Source organism: Xenopus tropicalis, chromosome 4, assembly GCF_000004195.4.
Source record: "Xenopus tropicalis strain Nigerian chromosome 4, UCB_Xtro_10.0, whole genome shotgun sequence".
NCBI lineage: Eukaryota > Metazoa > Chordata > Amphibia > Anura > Pipidae > Xenopus > Xenopus tropicalis.
In genome coordinates this window covers 93,676,432-93,697,776 of record NC_030680.2, presented here as the reverse complement: position 1 = coordinate 93,697,776, position 21,345 = coordinate 93,676,432, and the positions used below count along the sequence as shown (strand labels likewise).

Here is a 21,345-nt window from a genome sequence, read left to right as displayed (position 1 = left end):
AGTGATGCTTCCCAGTAGGGCATTGTATATTTTCTGTACTTGGTCATGCAGATTTTACATTTTGACCATTTTGGCTTTTATGCAGACTGCAAAATGGCATGATTTATCTTTGAATGTGTATTAGAAAGCCAAGATGTTTTAAATTTATTTAATCATTAGGAATTAGTATTAGCACAGAAACTGGTTAGAAAAAAGTGGCATATTTTAGCTAATTTTACCAGACTGCTAAAAATGTCACATCAATGCATATTCAGCTGGGCTGAAGAAAAGATAAAGTAAGCTCTGCTTATCTTTATACTATCATCAGATAGTTTGGATACACTAAAAAATATTAAGCCCCTTGTGATTAAAAATCTCTATATTAAAAAAAAAAAGCTATATTTATGTTAGCCTTTTGAAATAAAAAAGTAACAAAAGTGGTATAAAGGTGCTTTATTGGCTAAGATAACCATAGCAAGCTTTCAGAACATTTTAATTCCCTTTTCAAGCTGATTACAGTAAAGCTGTGGTGCTCTCTGATATACAGTATATACAACATTCAGCTCATATATCAAATAACCAGAAAAAAGCAATATCCATCTGTGTGGAAGGTGTTAACAATGTCATATACAAGGGGGACTGCAAGGGACACACAGATAAGGTACAGAATAATGTGGATCAAAGTGGCTTGATACAAATTAGGGTAAGTTACTGAAATGTGAAGTAAAAGGAATTCTCTCATCCTTATGTAGTGTACACTGTAGATCCTTGGCTTTTTTTCTGAGGGTTTTTAGTTGGGGATTGTATGTGACCACTAGAGGAACTTATTTATTTCTGTTTTTTGTTTGTATTATAGAAGTCGACAGGAATCCTGGTGGCTGTATGGATGTATTAATCCACAATCCTTGGGTTATAGCCCCTGCTAATAAAGTCTGCTTTGAGTGTTTTTAGGTGGTGATCCCTTTCAGAAGTGTTAGAACATATCCGATTATATTGTAGAGCCTGGCTTTAGATGATGGAGTGTTTGGTGTGGTCAAGGTAAAAGCTATCATACATTAGATGATGGTTTATCCGTTGGGTTTTGATATATGGTGGTTTGTATACTATTTTCCCTGATATGAATAGCTCTATCTAGAAAGTGAATGTGAGTAGGGGAGTAGTTCAGTTTTAAATTGATAGTTAGTTGAAAGTCATGAAATTGTTTGTGAAACTGAATCAGTTCTTGTACAGTACCTGTCCAGATTATGAATATGTCATCTATGTAACGGAGGTACATCAAAGGCTTGGTGTTACAGGGGGAGGAAAAGTCCTCTTCTAGTCTAGCCATGAAAAGATTGGCATACTGGGGTGCAAAGCATATACCCATCTTCTGTAGATATATTTCTTGGCCGAATAAGAAGTAGTTGTGTGTCAAGGTAAACTCGGTTGTTTAACTGTATGAGATGGTAGGCTCTTCTTTTCCAGAAATTCTTTGCAGGCGGCTACACCATCTTTATGTGGAATATTTGTATAAAGTGATTCCACATCCATTGTTGCCAACATGGTGCCCTCTGGGAGTGGTCCTATACCTGCAAGTTTGTTTAGCAGATATATGAACCGAAATGTTGAATGCACAAGACCTGTTGAGTGCTGGATGCTTTGATTTCCCATGTGTATATATATATATATATATATATATATATATAAGGTACATATCTTGATAAAGGTCCCGGGTGAGGACCGAAACATCGATCTAAATAAAATAAGTATATTTTTTTGATAATATTTTCCTGGTGTGCATCAGCATTTTTTACATATTGTTATTGTCTTTCTGATTTGCACACAGGTTGTAATCCCTATAAGTGTGTGCCTCAGCCATTTTCTACATATATATATATAGACATACAGGTAATCACAAAGCAATACCTTTTAAACACAAACTACATCAGACTGCAAAAGTGGGTATAAAATTGCTTTAAAGCATTAAAGGTTAGGATATGTATACTGTTGATATAGTGCTTTCCGACAACCATACCATCTTTACTTACTTTAATGTTGCTGTTCCAATATCAGAAAATGTATTACATTTTCTGTAACACTGACACTGTTAGAAAAATATTCTACAATGTCATAAATTTAGTTTACTAGACAGTGCAGTGCTAGTGCAAGGAGCAAGGGGCAGACTGAATACCAGTGTTTTTTGTAAGCATTTAGCACCAAAAGTAAAAATTAAGAAAGCTTTATCAGAAAGGTCTATGAAAATACAGCCATAAGCACTCACAGAAAGTCCTCTATGAAAAGAAACAAAGGATTTTGTGTCCTTTTTTGCAAACATGTTCTTGTGTATCTGACATCGTCTTACAGAAAAATCCTTCATTCCTGGGGCCAGAGTCTGTGCAGCTCTCTCCTCTCTCCTGCTCTCGTCTCCAATAAGAATTCATAAAACCCATTTCCCCCCACCCTTAGGAATGTGTTATCTGAGCTGTAATGGCTAAGCTGCAAGCAGGAAGCTACTTAAAATGGCAGCTGCTATCTTAAACAAACAGATAAAGCTTCTAGGGCTGTTTACTCAGGTATGGTATTTTGCAGAATAAATATAGTGTTCTAGGTGGCACTAATTTGGCAAATCTATTGGCAGTAAAATGCCAAAATGACTTTCCTTCTCCTTTAAACATTCCATCTCAGCCAATCCTTGCACTGGCTACCTGTCATGTACAGGATTCAGTTCAAGATTCTTGTACTCGCCTACAAAGCACTCAGTGGTACTGCACCACTCTGTTTAACCACCCTAATCCCCAAGTACACCCCCCGACGTAACCTTCGCTCTACACATGACATCTTTCTCACTCTCGCATCCAGGACTTCACACTCGCTGCACCCATCCTCGGGAACGCTCTTTGCTGTCCCATTAGACACTGTCAGAGTCTCCAAGCCTTTAAATGGACTCATGAAACTCACCTTCTTATTTAAGCCTTTAACCTTAATCCTCAGAAATGCGATTACCCACTGAGCACCCCTAATCTTCCCTCACTCACTAACCAGTGGTTTTCACCTCTCACTCCGCACTTACTGTCACTTTACACACCAACATGAACTCTAACGCTATGCTAGTTACCGTGAACTTATGTCTCAGCCGCCCCCTCCCATTTAGAATGTAAGCTCTTGCGAGCAGGGCCCTCCGCCTAGTGTCTCTAATCCTCATTGAAATGTAACTGTAAACCTTTTTTGTGAATTGTCTATATGTACATGTTAACTGTTCTGTTGGCTGTACCCCTTTATTCTGTAAAGCGCTGTATGAATTGATGGCGCTAAATAAATAATAATAATAATTAGACTGTGCTTTTATATTTGAGTATAGACTTACCTTATCAAAGCAGAATACCAAAAACCTTTCTTTTGTCCCAAATCAAAGATGGCTGTACATTCCACAGTGGAAAGAATTCAAAGCTATCTTTGATTTATTTCAGCTGACTGAAGAGCTGCGAGCATTGTCGGCTTGCAGGTTTGGGCAGGCATTGTAAAGTCCCTGACGGTGGCCCTGGGGTGCTGTGGGGGCCTTATTTATGCCACTTGAGAACCAAATGTCCATTAAATGGGAAAAAAAACGTAATTGAAAATAGAGTTGTCATACTTCCTTCCCCTTTAAGAATTTCTGGCGCCAACATTTTTTTTGCATGATCCTACCCGCCTACACCCACATAGTGGGGGCCTGCCTGAGGGTCTGTGATTGAATAGCATGCTTTGTGTAGGTGGACTCAAAACTGAAAAGATTTCCTGAAAAGATCTGAGCTGACACATCACAAATTTAGAGTGTTAATGAGTGCGGAACAACCATAATTCATAAGAAACTGTTTACTTTGGCATGTACAGTTTGCTGACAGTGCAGTGCATTGTTTCCACATGCTAAACTCCATTCATGTATTCCTGTGTTTCTGTTCTGGTACATTAATGTTCTTAGTGTTCAGGTCTAGCTATTGTCGAAGCAAGAAAAATAAAAAATGATTTTGTTTATTTCCCAAAACTGGTGAGATTGATTTTATTGCTGATATTTAGTTACGAGGCTGATGGCACATAAAGCACTTAAGTACCTTAGGTGTATCTTAATCACTTAAATTGAGTAACATATTACATAGTAACTTTAGGAAATACCATCTTTGCCTGTGGTTAAATGTTTACCATCCATATTGTTTGGACTTGTGTATGACTGATTCTTAGCTCAGTCTCCTCCATTTCCAGCAGAAAAGTATGATTTGTCTGTCAATGAACTCATGCCTTATTCTGAGTAATGATGTAAGGGAATGCCCCTGACTGGTCTGGAAATTGCACAACATTCTACAAATTGTTTTTCACAAAATTTGTGGTTATTTTAGGTTTTTTTTTTGTAATTCAGTGGAACGTAGTAAGCATACCCCCCCAAATATCCCGCTTTCCACGGGACAGTCCCAGTTTTATCCTGCTGTCCCAGATAGTTCCATGAATGTCCTGCATTTCCGCTGGCTGTATCGGGGCGTCCTTCTTCTTCAGCGGTTCCTCTCGTTATGCGGTTCCTTGTTCGGCGGCGACAGGCCCTTTTATAAGGTTGTGCCCCGTGCGTATTGATGTCACACGTACGCACGGGGTGCAACCTTATAAAAGAACCTGGCTCCGCCGTATAAGGAGCCACATAAGGAGAGCCGCTGAAGAAGAAGAAGCAGCAGTATCTATGGGGGGCACTGTGTATGGGAGGTACTGTCTATGGGGGGCACTGTGTATGGGTGCAATTAAGGACACTTTCTATTGGGGGCATTGTGTATGGGAGTTACTTTCTATTGGGGGAACTGTCTATGGGGGCAATTGGGGGGGTACTGTCTATAGGGGCTACTGTCTATGGGTGCAATTGGGGGCACTTTCTATGGGGGCATTGTGTATATGGGGTACTGTCTATTGGGTCATTGGGGGCACTGTATGGGGGGGCAGAACAGGTACATAGTTATAACTCACTTATAACTGACTGCCTTCTCTCCTGTTTTCCTTAGTTAGTACAGTATGAGGGTATAGCACATTTGAATCGGATCCCACCATTTCAACTATATAAAACGAGAATGCAGCACTCTTCATCCTGCTGGGATATTTAATCTGCTGCAAGATGTAGAGCTCAGCAAGGGCCTGGATGCAGGAGCTTTCTGAATGAGCACTAAGGGAGTAGTACAGGCATGGGATCCATTATCCAGAAACCCATTATCTAGAAACTTCCGAATTATGGGAAGGCTATCTCCCATAGACTCCATTTTAATAAAATAATTTACATTTTTAAAAATGATTTACATTTTCTTTGTAATAATAAAACAGTACCTTGTACTTGATCCCAACTAATAAATAATTAATCCTTATAGGAGGCACAGTACCATACCTGTACCTGCAATCTGGGTTATTAATAAACAAGACCTGTGTCTGGGGTATTAATAAAGCATGGTTGCTAAGGTAAATTAAACCCTTACAACCAGATAGCTGCTGGAGAGCTGCTGAAAATAAAGGCTAATTAATTTAAGAACAGCAAAAAATAAAAAATGAAGACCAGTTACACATTTTCTCAGAATATCACTGTCAACATCATTCCAAAAGTTAAATTAAAGGTGAACTTCCCCTTTAATTTGAAGTGATATACTTGGGCTCTGTTGCCTCTGAGGCTGGCTGCTCACAGCTGGCCAGGTATGGTAGCACAGGCCAGTTCTGGGGATGAGGACATATTCGAAGAAGAACAACTCTGATTTCCCAGTACAAGAGATTAATTGAAGTAGATGATAGCTGTCCAAGGAAATCGATTAAGCAACAAGGGCAATGCTGCGTGCCAGCAATATCAATGTGATTCACTGATTTACATCTGTAACAGACGATTCAACACAATGCACAAATTGGTGTCTAATCACAGGTATTCACTTGTCTGTAGCTGCTGATATGCTGTCAGCTTATCATCCTTCAGCTTTAGTTTTTAACTGCAGGTTGCTAACCAGCAATATTCCCAGCAGCACCATATTCCCTTTCAATATAAATGTAAGTAACCTCAGGACACAGAGCTGGCAGACACCGCTGCATCTTTAACGAATTGGCTTACATTTTAATAAGCTTCTTGGAAGCATCCGCTGGATCTCTTCCACTGAAAGAGCATCTGACCTCCCTCGATGTTCTTCTGCATCTGCCTCCAAGCTGAACAAATTAATGGCCATAACAGTTTAACTCCTTCTGTAATTTGGAAAGCAGATGTGGACCCTTTTGGCAGAAAAATCCTTTACGTTATATCTAATTTAATGCTGTATGTGCTGAAAATAAAAATGCATTCACAATGATTCCCTGCCCTGTAGAAGCTCATTCTTAAGCTGGCCATACACGCACCGATGATATCTTTCATACGATATTTGGTGCATGTATGGTGGCTCGATGAGGCAACCGATATCGCACAAGGCTGTGGATATCAGTCGACTCGTCGATTGGGTGGGTTGGGTGCCCAAGCAAAATCTACGTTCAGGGCTGAATCAGCAGAAGGAGGTAGAATTTCTATTGTTGAATCTGACGATTTAGCCCTGATTGTCTGTGGAGGGTGGGAAAGATCGAAAATTGGTATGTGTATGGCCACCTTTAGTGTCTTACACAGGGATTTGTCTGAAAACATCAAAACCTAACAAGGAAACTTAGTGTGTTTTGTAATTAAGTGTAAACTATATATATAGTCATAGTTCATGATGTATTAAGAGGAGATTGGGAGATATTCATGGGACCCTGGCATACATCCCATCAAAACATTTGGGAACAGTGATTGCATTAATATTACTGTACTGAATCTTTATTAAGATGTAGACTGAGTAGATTGTTTAGCTAGGGGCTATATAATTACCAGGCCCGGATTTGTGGAGAGGCCACAAAGGCCCGGGCCTAGGGCGGCAGAAGTTTAGGGGCGGCATGCCGCCCCGCCGCAAGAAAATTTTTAAATTTGGCTCCCATACGGAGCAGTCGGGACCTCTCCCCACTGCTCCGTATGGGAGTTTAAAGTAGCGCATGCCCACTCGCGGGGGGTTATCACGCGTTAGCGCATGCGCACTGGGGGGGGTGCGTTTGCGCATGGGTGGAGGGGGGGGCGACAAACAGGGGCGGCCTCGGGGCGCCCAGAACAGAAATCCGGCCCTGATAATTACTTAGTATCACAAGAAATATACTGTACGTATAATAGGTTGCAGAATAAATTTTCTTGGAAAAGGTGCTCATTGGAGTACATGGTGGGACACAGCTATCTCAGCCTAATGTAAGACTGGTTCATCTGTATTAGAGATTAATATATAAATGGTGTTTCTATCCAATGTGTTTACAGATCAGATCTACAGAAATTTGAATGCAGCTCTGCTGGGGTTATACAGCATGTGAGTAAGTAGAGTTGCATCTCAACTTCTGTTCTCATCTCTTAATATTACTTTAGACAAATACAAAAGGAAAGACGTTACAAAAGGGAATGTGTACCCTTAAATTTGATTTATGTTAGGGTTCAATACATGAAGGGTGTGAATCAGGTGGCAAGATGAAGACTGGCAGTATAAGAAGCACAGAGTTGTGAGATGGATATGGGCAGCCTAAAGCTGGCCATACACTGAAAGATTTGGCAACCTCTTTTCCAATATAGCGGTTATTATTTTGATCCCAAGGGCCAAACAATGAGATCACAATGATGTGATGTAGGCCATCGGGATGAGGACTGCACCATTGAGCCAGATATCAGTTGGAAAGGCCTGTCTTAGGGCCCCAAAAGCTGCCCTGTTGTCCATCACATCTTTTATAGGCCCATGTATGGCCACCCTAAGGGGCAGATTTACTAATGCACGAACGGACCGAAAGCATCCGAACGTGTTTTTTTGTAATGATCAGTATTTTTGCGACTTTTTCATCGCCGTGGCGACTTTTTCGTATGTCCTGCGATTTTTTCGTCGCCGTTATCGTATATTTTCCGCAACTTTTTCGTTGCCGTCGTGAAAAAATAGGATTGTTTTTTCCGCCGTTTACAATTGCTCAATACGAAAAAAACCGCGACGGCGATGAAAAAGTCGCAAAATTTTCGTTTCCAATCCGATTTTTTCCCATTCGCGATTTGGATTCGTGGATTAGTAAATGTGCCCCTAAGAGTCAAACATTACCTTGTCAGCCCACTATAAGGCATATTACTTGTATGCTTTTGATTGTGCTGTGATTTTTCCTGATAAAAACCTAAAGACTATTCCAGACATACTAATACATTTATATCATCAAACTTATCTGTCTGTGGGGATTTTCTTTGATAAATTTTATTTTTTTTGCACCTGTGAGTGCAGTCTATCTATCTATCTATCATCTATCTATCTATCTATCTATCTATCTATCATCAGCATTTACTTTTGTTGGCAATTATTCCTTACACATAATATAACCTTGGATCAATGTCACAAACAAGCAAATTAATCATAATTACCTCACTTAATAATTATTTTTCTGATGAAAAAACTTACTGTCTATTGTTATATTTATTTAACACTGGTAATTTGTCCAGGGAATTGAAAAGTAGCCGGATTAACATACAAATTAAAATGGTTCTGTACATTTACTGCTAAATGTAAAGGAAAACAGGAATACTGCATAATAAAAAAAAAAAGACAATGTCCGCCTGAAGCTGGGGAAACAGCTTAAAAACAGTAAAATATGCTGGCATTTAATAACCCCTTCAGCAAATGCTACATGTATTTTTACTGTTAATTATAACCAGAAACATTGCTTTATATTACGTATGTTTATATGTTCATTATACATGCTCATTAACGTGTTACCTTGGGTTTATACTCTACTCTCCTCATGCATCAAACACTGTTGCTCTTCATTGCCTCCTCAAAAGCCTAATTGGTTATTATGTTCTATATTTTAACTCAGAGGAAACCTGTCAATGGTAAAACGTTACATTCTTCCTTCCTCTCTACTATTTATGCATTTTGCTAAGGAGGCAGGAATGCTAGCTTATTTGAAGAATTTACATACTCTGTAGCCCATAAAAGGAAAATGGTGACGTGGCAAATTGGTTTATCTAAAAGTTTTCTTCTTTCTTAACTCAGCTTCTGAGGATTATTTAGTTTGCCAAAACAATTCTGAAGAGTGCACATATTCATTTAGGCTGTGTAGAAGAAAAGTCCATGAAAAACAAACTAAAAAATTGGTGTTCTTCATTTTCACTGCAAAATTGCATATACAGATTGGGATGTCTAGGGACCTATCTTTACCCCCTTCATTAGGGATTTGTAAGTGGGTCTGGTCATTTGCTTATGCATCAGCATAACTTTAACATGAGTGTTTAATATGCTGAAAGGTTTTGTAAAATTTTTGCATGACAAGCTTTATTTAGGTCTGAGGATATTATCCTGGAAAGACCTGAATTCACTAATATGAAGCGTATTATAGACAGGCGGAAAAACAGATTTATTTTTTTTCCCACTGGATAGCATTTACATCTTGTTTACACACATAAGCATTGTTTATCGTTCACTGTTTTTGGAAGGAAGCCCTTTTTGTAAATCACTATTTCATATCCATTTTGTAATCATTCCACATGTCCATTCTTTGCTGTGTGTAAAATGCCAGATTTCTTCCAGTATTTCATGATTATGCTTCATGTCTTAGGCTAAATAAACATCTATCTTAAATATGTTGAAATCTTTGGAAAACAATAAATAAAAATATTTTTTGCCTAATAAAAGGAATAAGCAACTTTGCAGTATACATTCATTACAAATTTTCAATGGTTTTTGAGTTATTTCTATATATAATTGCTATTAAAATCAGTGTTTGTCCTTTTCTATTCTCTGCCCTGGTGGCTCTGGCATTTGAAACAATGTAGCACAAGCTGGCAGACTGACAGACCTGCCTTGCTGGAGGAGACTGGCCTTTGCAACATTGTTTAAAAAGTAACAACAGGGAGTTCAGCGAATGCTGCTTTCAATAGCAATTACATTTACAAATAACTTTAAAGCACTTAAATCATTAGAGGTATGCCCACCCTCAACAGCTCTCCAAGTATAAAGTTTGACAGCCCCCCAGTTTGGACTAGATAGTTATTTTGCAGGCATAATATTTAAAAAACATATATGTTTGAGATTATAATATTCTGTACTAGAGTACCTATTTCTGAGAATACAGATTTTGGAGCAACATAATATGTTACTAATTCTGTAACCAAAAGCAGCCAACGAGCCAGTAGGATTTAAGATTCTGCTATATTGATGTGAAAGACTATTCGCCACCTTCTTTATCACTGAACAACATCTAATATTAGGTAAACACATGACACATTTTTTAAAGTTCTTACTGCATTTAATTAAGAACAGAGTCACCTGGCACCCACATCATCTGCCAGAGTGATAATCTGCAAATAGAGATTTAAATATTAATGTAAAGCACTGCGTAAATCGTTGGCACTATATAAATTATTGATAATAATTATTATTATATTGTGTCCATGTGTTTTTTTGACTGTGATGACTTTGCTGGTGTAACATCTCATAAGACTACAGCTAATTTCAAAAGGTTAAATATCTTTAAGCCTATTGTCAGTTTTAAATGTTGATTTACCACCATTTAAAATTCACACACACAGTACTATATATACATACTATATATATATATATATATATATATATATATATATATATATATATATATATATATATATATATATATAATATATATATATATAGTAGGCTGTGCTTTATAATATCATTGAGGTGACTTTCATTAAAGAGGGCTGGATATTAGGAAGAGAAACAGAAGGAGGTTAGTGAATTCTTGTGCCCTTGCCTAAGCATTGCACATTATGTTTGTTCTGGGAAATTAAGGGCATGTTATAGGTGATGAAATGCAATTTACAGAAGATGGAGAGAAAGAATAGCATAAATCCTAGCATCACAACATCACAACATTTTTAGACATTTATTGTTCCTACAAATATGAGGAAGATAATGAAAAAACATAGATCACAATGGCTCCTGTGTACTAGGCACAGTGGCATATTTACTAAATCAGGAAGGTACTCCAGCTACTTCTAACATGAAGGCATTATGGGTGTTGCAGCAAAAGGGACACAGGATGAGTGGGCTTGTAGCTTCTAATGGCTTTGTAAGGTTCTAACATATTAAATGAAATAATTTAAATTTTCACACCTTTCAATAATCTAGCCTATCTAGACAAAAAAAGCTTGACAAAAATAGTTCTCTTAAAGGAGTAATGGTAAAAACTAAGTAAGCTTTATTAGAAAGGTATATGTAAATACAGCCATAAGCACTCACAGAAAAGCTCTGTGAGTCCTCTATCAAAAGAAACACAGGATTTCTTGTCTTCTTTTATGTAAACATGTTCTTCTGTATCAGACTTCCCTTCCTCTCTGTCAGGGCACAAGTCTGCGCTGCTCTCTCCCCTTCCATAAGAATTTGTAACCCTATTTTGGCTACTGTTGTACTTTTAACACGCAATCACCTGCGTGTGGCTACAGGAGCCCTAAGCCCCCGCTTACTATGGGGGACAGGTATGATGTAAATGAATGGCGTGCCTCCACCCAGGGTAGGTATAGGTAGAACTATATGTCTCCTCCCTGGGAAAACTCTATGGGGTCCTCCTTGGACCAGGACTACCTGCAAATCCCGGTACCTTGCCTCTCCCTTGGGGATAGCTGCTTACCAGGCAGTTGAGGATCCTCAGTATACAAACAGCCAAGACACCTGTTATAATGATGAACCAGATGAACTTGCTTTATTGATTGATGCAGGCAGGACTTTCAGAGGATGTCACACAGACGGGTCAAGTCACACTCTCTTTCTTTGGGCTACCCCCAGTACTCCCGCCAGGTGATCCCACCTAGGAACTCAGCCCGGTCCACGCGTAGGGCCCCTTAAATGGGAACACTCCCAGGTGCTGACTTGGCTCCCCTTACTGTCTATATATTTAGCGGCTGAGCAAAACATTTTTGCTATAGCTCTCAGTCAGAATGCCATTAGCTCTGTTGTTTGAGGCTTCCACTTTTTATCTGAACAAGAAAAACTCTGGAGTGTATTCAAGTCTTCCCAAAGAAAAGTTTTTTTTTTTAGAAATGTCTTTGTTTTGTTTTCTGCCAGTAAATATACAAGCTGTATTTGAAGAGGGTTGTGGAGAACAGCAGGGTGCATTTTCTCTGGGTTACCCAATGCTATTGATTTTCACTTCCAGTGTTCAGCAAGTCCCATGTCTTTTCAACAATGTTGTATATGATTAAACAAAGCATTAAAATAGGCAGCAGAGTGAAAAAAAAGAATTCTAAAACTCTTTTCTTTTTATGGTGAGATGAGCATAAAATGAAGCAAAAGGAAAGCTTATTTAGTAAAAAAAAAAACTGGTATTAGCAGTCTAAAACTGTGTAAAAGTGCTACTCTCCCAGAAGGCACTTAAAACAGAGAATTCCTGTTATTTGCTAAAGTGCTCAAAGAAATAAGTTGTATTTACAATTATTGGGGGGGGGGGGGGGTTGATCTCTTTTTAAGGGTACAATTGTTCTATTTACTGGTTACCTGTGAAAGCTATAATCTGATTGCTGGTTGCTGTGGTTTATAAGACCTGGACACACTGCCATTTACCACAGCACAAGTGGTAAGAACAGATCCCAGCTGTGGACTGCATTTCCTTGTGCTCCCTAACTTGTGCCTCTCACCAGCTGCCCCTCTCAGACAGCACTGGTGAATGCAGACTGCACTCCATTCAGTGGGCTAGCTGCAGATGTCTGTGCTCCAAAACACTGGGCAGGGGTGTGCGGCAATTCTGCAATTGCAGAAGGCAGTATAAAAGGCGGCCCCGTAAAAAGAAATCATACTTAGGTGCACAAAAACTCTGCCCACTCATTATACTGATACTCATTATATTTAGGATAAAATACATTGATATACATTGATAAACAGGATAGATTTCCCCTCTAAAGCTTTGTGTTTGAATTAACAGATCAATAAGCTGGTAATTCATGTGAAAAATAAAATAAGTACACTAATACTAACAACACTTATCTGTTTCTAGCTTGATTCAAATTACATTGTGCTACCTCACACTTGGATACTGTGTCACACATGAAAGGCAGCTATCTAGTTTCAGTCTGACTAATTTTGCCTGCTGATATATGGGGGTAACTCTAGAAGGTTACTGAGAGGACTGACTGAAGACTATGTAAATGAGCAAATTTATTACTCTAGTCCTCACCTATTAAAAGAAAAAAAAAATTAAATAACAATATAACAATAATATGCCAAAAATAACAGATGTACTCAGCTTGTGTGCCGCACGTATCGGGCAAAAATGTATTAAGTACTAAAAATCTGGCAAAAGCAAATGATAATTTGGCATGTTCATCATATTATTAGTCATAATATTAGTCATTCATAATGTTCAGTTTTCTATATAAATGCTTTCATTCCAATCCTTAAAACCAAGAAGATAGATTTATTATAAGTGAAGATTGGAAAACTGTGTGTATGGGTTATATTAGCGCATGTAAAGTGCTATAGGAAGCTGAATTGCTCTCTAATTCTAGTTTTACCAAAGTATGAAGATACAAATCACTCAGTTCAGGGAGAAAAGCATTAAACACATGTAACACCCTGTAAGGTCTAACACACATATGTAATAAAAGGCACTAAGTTTGCTCAGGAGCAGCAGCAGCAGCATCCATAGCAACTTTTAGATATGTGACCAGTAAATGTTTCCTGCTGATTTGTTGCTATGGGTGACTGCTCCTGGGTAAACATAGTGGGGCTGGCTCATTTATGAACAATGGGCAAATTTTCCCATGGCCATAACCCATGGCAACCAATGACATTGTTGCATTCATTGCTTTACCTGCAACTGTCTTAAAAAAGCTGATTTCTGATTTGTTGCTATGGGTTACTGCCCACGGGCAAATTTGCCCAGTGTTGGGATTTAAACCATAACTTTCTGAGATCCAGTCTTAAAATCTGTCAAATAAAGTTTTCTTTTGAATGCTACCATCAATTCTATCCACTTGTCCATGTCACTGTGAACCTGGAACATGTATATTCTAATGGATTTATAGAGAATAAGCTTAAAAGAACAGTTCAGTGTAAAAATGAAAATAGACAGGCTGTGCAAAATTAAGTCACTGATTGGTTACTGACTGTTAACAGCTTAGAGAGCTGAAAGCAGGAAGTACTGTTCTGGCCATTATGTTATACATCTTCTCACTCCAGTCTTTATAGATTATATTTTTGACTAACTATATTGAAAACATCTTTTATTTTTTTTTTCTTGTCTGTCTGTTTTGCCCAGTTTTATTTTGCACTGAACTATTACTTTAAGTTTTCTGTGGGCCAGTAGTCCATAATAATATTTAACTAACATTTAATAAATTAAATGGGAAATTGTGTACCATTATAAAGCCATCGATTTTATAGACTAGAACATTTTGTTCAGATAAATAGCCAGTTTTACTGACTTTGAGTGTATGTTATCTTCAAATTTTGGATGACAGTGATACAAGGTGTGATGACAATCTCAGTTAATGATTTCTTGCATGCTGTAGAATATAGAAAGTCACATCTTAAGAAAAAAAAGAGAGAATTCACGGCCCCCTTTATTATTCTTGGGCATAGTGCTATATCTTGCAGTATCACTTTCGGAGACACAGATTCCAGTATTGTGACCAGTAATCAGGCTTCCTTGCTAGAAGATTTCAGCATTAAGCATTACCTGTTACCTTCTTCGGTATTTATAACACAGCAGGCATCTAAGTGCAGACCATAAAACAAATATGCCCTGTTGTGTTATCTTAAGAAATACTGACACTGAGCGAGTCATTAAATGTGTTAGCCATAAGCTATTTAGCATAGCTTGAAATTTACCCTACATAATATCAATAGCTTGTGGAGAGTATAGCACTTCTTGCCTAGTTAAGTCTGCACCAACATGGTAGACTGCAATTTCAATACTCATACAAAGTATTCAAGTTTTGTTTTTTCATATATATTATTATCAATGTTTAATCAGTTAATGTCAGATGGCGTGCCACCGTTTGCATTAGCATGAGAGATTTTGACTCCTCCCTCCATATCAGATAAAAACCCAAAGATCAACACATCAAAGCAGTGTCTAGATGACAGAAGGATAAGGAACTAAGAAAACTGTGGTCAGTAAATAGGAAAAGGAAGGCTTTTCTGATGTAAACATCTAGCTGCTTGTACTGCTTCAGGTGATCTACAGCAGCCACACTGGCTTTTGTAGTACCATATTTAGAATAGTGCCACAAGTTAGTTTAATGTATCCTACCACCAGCCCAATGGGTATTCGCTTAACTGTTGAGAAGCTAGTTCAATACCTCATGAGGCTCTAGCATTGCAGGACCCTTTAATGCAAAGTGCATGCAGCAAATTAAACACGTCTGCTGTTTTAAAGGGACCTGTCATCTTAAAAAATAATTATTTTCTACCATGTTAGTTGAGCAAAATAAACTTTACTGTCACTATATAGATGTTTAATTCTTCTTTCCCTCAGTCCTGGAATTCACAGAAGCAGGCAGGTGCCACTTTGTGGAAACTGTACTTAAAGAATAAGTAAACCTTTTTTTTTTCTATAAGTAAAATTACTCTAAAAAGCCTCCAGAATTACCTACCTTTGTCCCAGCATTCTCTCTGACCTGGTTCCTCAGTCAGAAGGTATTCTTTTTGGTTGCTTCCTTGTGCAGAGTGAAGCTCCGCCCCCATTTCCTGTTCAGTTCTCTCTTCAATTGGACAAGGTTGTCGGAGTGGAGAGCCTTCTGAGCATGCCTGGAGGCAGCAGGAGCCAGTCTGTGCATTAGCCGTTTTTGTTTTTTAATGAGAGACCTGAACAGGAAATGGGGGCGGGGCTTCACTCTGCACAAGGAAGCAACCAAAAAGAATACCTTCTGACTGAAGAACCAGGTCAAAGAGAATGCTGGGACAAAGGTAGGTAATTCTGGAGGCTTTTTAGAGTAATTTTACTTATAAAAAAAAAAGGTTTACTTATTCTTTAAGACAAGTTTTGTATCACCCCAAAATCTTGTGAATGCACTTGAAGGGGGGATATAATGCCTATTCTCATGCACAGGATACACAGTTATAGACCTTAAGGGGGGAGGGGCAATGTGAGGAGTGCATTGACATCTAGGAAGTGAAATGTGAAAATTATTGCCCCTGTAACTGGACCTTTAAATGAAAATAAGTGGCCTCTCTCTCATTAAGTCCAAGAAAAGGATGACATTCTGAGTATATCATAAAACAGTGCATAGCTAAAATTTTCACATAAATAACACATCGTTGTGCCTTTCTTTGTCCATTCAGGAGAGGGACCTGTTTTAGCAAAGACATTTGGTACTACTGCCTTAATAGTGTAGCATTGACAGTAGACAAATGTGTAGCATTATATGGGTAAATATATACAAGTCTAAATCTGAAATGTTTTTGCATAAAAGAAAAATATCTCTCAGTTCTTACCATATCTATTTCCTGTTTTGCAGGTGTTCCCTTTCCAAAGAACTTCCAACAGGTTTGCAACAAGATACTCACCAGGCTCTTCAGAGTTTTTGTTCATGTTTATATTCATCATTTTGATGCCATCATCAGTGTGGGAGCTGAAGCTCATGTCAATACCTGCTACAAGCACTTCTATTATTTCATCACAGAATTTAGCTTGGTTGACCACCGGGAGCTTGAACCACTGGTGAGGAACACACATTTTATTGGCTCAGATAGAATGTTAACACAATGACCCAGTCCTGAATGTAAAAACAAATGTATTTTGGGTAGATTTTAGATTTAATGGGGTACATTTATCATGCTGTGTAAAAAGTGGAGTGAAGCATTACCGGTGATGTTGCCCAGGACAACCAATCAACAAATAGATTTCAACAGAAAATCAAAGCAAAGCATCTGATTGGATGCTATGAGCAACATCACCGGTGATGTTTTACTCCACTTTTTACACAGCATGATAACTATACCCCTTAATGTCTTTTAATAACCCCTGTCTATTTAACACCTCTAGAATGTCTATAAATAGGGCCTGGCCTTCTTCATGCAGGCAAATCTGCCTTTGAATAAACAAACTCAGATGGAGAGATTAGTTGTACAGCATCTCAGCTACTATGGGCCACTGATCTCCCTGAAATTTGTTTCCACCAGCAATAAAATAAATCACCGGTGGGGAAGCATGCGCTCCTCCTGCAGGGATCTTTAGGTGACTTTGGAAAACGAAGTACCTTGTCTGTTTGCCACCGGCAATTCACTTTGTCACCCGAGGCAAAGCATTCAGGAGAGATTTGTTTCCTGTGGTAGCCGAGATTTAACCTCAGGCAACAAATCTCTCTCTGTGTGCCACTGCCCTTAAGCTAAAATTTTTAAGCAGTTCATTATCAGAGGGAAAATCAGGGGGCTGAGAATGAATTAGTTTAATCAGCTTCTCGTCCACTCATCAGAATGATGAAGAGATGGGAAAAGCCAAAGTGAAACTGGTTTTATTGTTTTCTTTAGTGCCAGAAATAACAAAACACAGATATTTCTTAATCCAAACAATAGGAAAAAAGTGCAGCACAAGCCCTATTCATTGAGCTCATGTTAAAAAGGGGAGTATACTGTTCCATTAAATAAAAAAAGCATACTACTATTTCATAGTGATACTGACACAATTGCTGTCATTCATAGAGGTGTGTTAGTATCACTTTCAGCTAAAAATAATTTAGTGTGTTAGTATCACTTTCCACTAAAAAATATTAAGTAAAAGAAAAATTTAAAAATAAATGGAGTGTGCTATTGACCACCATAAAAGAATAATTGATGTTTGGGGTATCCATGGGATGCTTAATGAATTACTCCTAGATTAATTTAGCCCCACCCCCGTGACGGCAACAGCCCGCCCCCCCAACATTATTGCCCCGACCAGTGATGTCAGGCCCCACCTCCCTGCCCAGATTTTCTGTGCAGTGGCAACCCTAAGTAATGGTATGTTGCCTCACTAACTACTTATAATGCGTCAGAAATATTCTAAATTAATGTAATGTTTTTGTTGGTGATGCCTAAAAGAGAATCCTAATATTATATATTAGATATATATATTAGATATATAATATATATCTTACAATCATTTTATACGATGGGCAACAGCACATATAGTGACATCTACCGAATAGAAGTTTGCTAGTACAGATGTTCGTGCAGGCTTTATTTGTGGCCTGGATTAAAGGGGACCTGTCACCTTAAGAATAATTCCAAATTGTTTTGTATTGTGTTTGTCAAGCAAAATAAACTTTACTTACACTATATAAATTATTTTAATCTTATTTTCTTCAGCCTTGGAATTCACAATTGCAGTAAGCAGGCAGGCACCCTTTTGTGGGCACTGTTATCAAAGCAGGCATTGCACCCTGCCAAATTCTTGTTTCTTTGCCAGTATGGGGGGACCTGATGCCCATGTCCATGCAATGGTTACAAAATTACATAGTGAGGAGGGAGGGGGGATGTGAGGAGAGCAGCAACATTTCAGAAGTTCTGAATTGAAAGTGAAAGTAACTGTCTGCCCCACCTCTATGCCTAAGGCATAGGGGGAGAGGCATATATGATTGACAGCTGGGATTTTTAAATGCTTTTATAATGGGTATGGATGTGGTAATAAAAAAATGATTTTTGGTTTCTTGTTTAATTTGAAAAGGGCTTTTATTATACTGCTTTTTATGTCTAGGTGACAGGTCCACTTTAAAGCAGTAAATGTCTCTGGGATACTTCTGTTTAAATCAGACCAATGAGTTTTGTGTATGCTACATCAGCAGTTTTACATTATGTACAGCCACACAGTCAATACAAGGTTTTTGTACTTTCAATTTAAATGAATGCCAGTTTTATCTGGTGATCTCTTATATGATTACTGTAATAACATGCTTGTGGGTCACTAATGAATAAAACACACACTGCATGTATAAATTGGTGTATCGGAACACTTTCATTTTTTCCATAGCTGAAAGTCATTGGCAAGTTCATACAGCTGGACAGGGAAAATACCTTAATGTGCTTTTATCTTTAATTGCTATGGAGCATAATATTTATCATAGATCATATGGTCTGCCCTGTTCTTAATGCTTCTAAGTACGACACTCTCTGGATATATTATAAAATGAAGTTCTTTTTGAATAAGAAATGATGTCATTTAATGAATCATTCTTCCAATATATCAAATGTACAGCTTAGGAATCACATTCGTGTGCAACACATGTAGCAAGGACACCTTCACTCATGGCAAAAAACACCCCTGATCATTACTGGCAAAATGTATATCCTTTGATACTTTAAAAGGGTGGTTCACCTTTAATATGTTATCGAATGGCAGACTAGCAACTTTTTCTTTGATCTTTATTTTTTTTATTTCGTTTTTTGAATTATTTATCTTCCTCTTCTGATGCTTTCCAGGTTTCAAATGTGGGCCTCTGTGAGGCTACAATTTTATTGCTGTTGTTACCTTTTATTGCTTCTCTTTATATTTAGGCCCTTTGTTATTCATTGCATATTAGTGCAGTGTGGTTCAGGACAGTCAGAATTGTTTTTTAATAAATTGACACATTTATCAAACAAAATATCTGTGGCAATTTGTCTAAATGGCTGAGCAGTAACACTCTATTCTGTTTAATAGGGTGTCAGCACTAGAAAATAAATTGTTAAATCTAAAAGTATTGTTAATGTTTTACTATCTTTAAACAAAAACAAATCTTTAAAGGGGTTGTCCACCTTTGAGTTAACTTTTAGTATGGTGTAGAGAGTAATAATCTGAGGAAATTTGCAATTGGTCTTATTTCAGTTTTTGTTCAGCAGTTCTCCAGCATGGATTTCAGTGGCTATTTGGTTGCTAGGATCCAAATTACCTTATCAACCAGGGAGTGATTTGAATGAAAGACTGATATACGAATAGGAGAGGGCCTGAATAGAAAAATAAGTAGCAATATAAAATAACAATAACACTAAAACTGTAGCCTTACAGAGCAATAGTTTTTCTGGCCCATTTGAAAGCTGGAAAGTATTAGCAAGAATTACTAATACTTAATACATTTTATGCTAATGTATGTGATTATTATAGCACTTTGAGAGTACCTTTGAAATACATGAAATACAATCCACAAGTGTCAATAACATGTGTGTGTGTGTATATATATATATATATATATATATATATATATATATATATATATATTAGCAGCCAGCACACATTATACAACTTGCACCTTATTTCAGTGCATGCTGCCAGGTAAGTATAGAACTAGAAATGGACATATCGTGTTCTTATTGCTTTGCTTAAAAGGCAACTTGGTGTCATGTTTCCCCTGTGGTGTTATATACTGACAAGGTGATATGTAAAGTAAAAGAAGGACTTAATATGGGAATGCAGGAGTGTTGTATAAATAAGAATGAGCAAGAGTTTCTAACCACTTTACTGCATTTGTCAGAGCTGAAATGTCAAGCTATTGAAAGTATTCCCAGCATGATAAGGCAGGAAAGTACTTCAAGAAGCTGTTTAAACACAAAACATTTAAGATACTAACTATAAAAAATTTAATAAACATTAATAAAAATCCCTTGTTGCTAAATTGTGCACCCTAGTGCTCAGTTACAGCACCTGTAGGCGGGGGATTGGTGTAGAACCTACTGACTGCTCCTTTCTATTTTTGCTGAATCCCACGCTAGGTGCAAGGAGCAGCACTGCAGGTGCAACACAGCCCTATACAGAACTCAACAGCATCAAGTTCCTGCACGCACGTCTGATGAACCCTATTATCTTTATCTTTTTAACTGGTAGTTTAGCCACTTCTGGTTCTGCCTCCAGAAATAATATAGCAGTGCAGCCTGATAAATAGAAAAGAACTGATCTGGGTTACATGGGAATGGGATAAATAAATACTGCTTAAAATAAATACTAGCCCCCTCCCCGGTGCAAGCATCACATAAGGAGGCAAAAGGCTTGCAAGGGCCCTGCTCTCACCAGTAATGTTTTACTTCACTTTTTACACAGCATGATAAATATACCCTTGGGGTATATTTATCAAGCTGTGTAAAAAGTGGAGTGAAGCATTACCAGTGATGTTGCCCAGGGCAACCAATCAGCAATTAGATTTCATCAGTTGAAAACCAAAGCAACGCATCTGATTGGCTGCTATGAGCAACATCACCAGTAATGTTTTACTCCACTTTTTACACAGCATGATGTAGTAAATTGCTAAGATATGGACACTTGAGAGGGGTTGGATGAGTTTTGGGTGAAGACACACTACTTAGTAGCAGCTACTTGTCACAGCTGCTTAACACCAGAAAATACCCTGCCATAGTTAATACTGAGAAT

The 21,345-nt window shown here is 37.9% G+C and overlaps 1 protein-coding gene across 2 annotated transcripts in view; it reads left to right on the top strand.

Annotated features, from left to right (window-relative positions):
* Positions 1-21,345, top strand: part of mob3c (MOB kinase activator 3C) — a 36,784-nt gene that overhangs the window by 13,787 nt on the left and 1,652 nt on the right. For both annotated transcript variants that reach the window (XM_002931406.5, XM_004913986.4), the window contains exon 3: positions 16,490-16,692. In XM_002931406.5, coding sequence (XP_002931452.1) covers positions 16,490-16,692 — 203 coding nt within the window. The remainder of the gene's footprint in view (positions 1-16,489; positions 16,693-21,345) is intronic.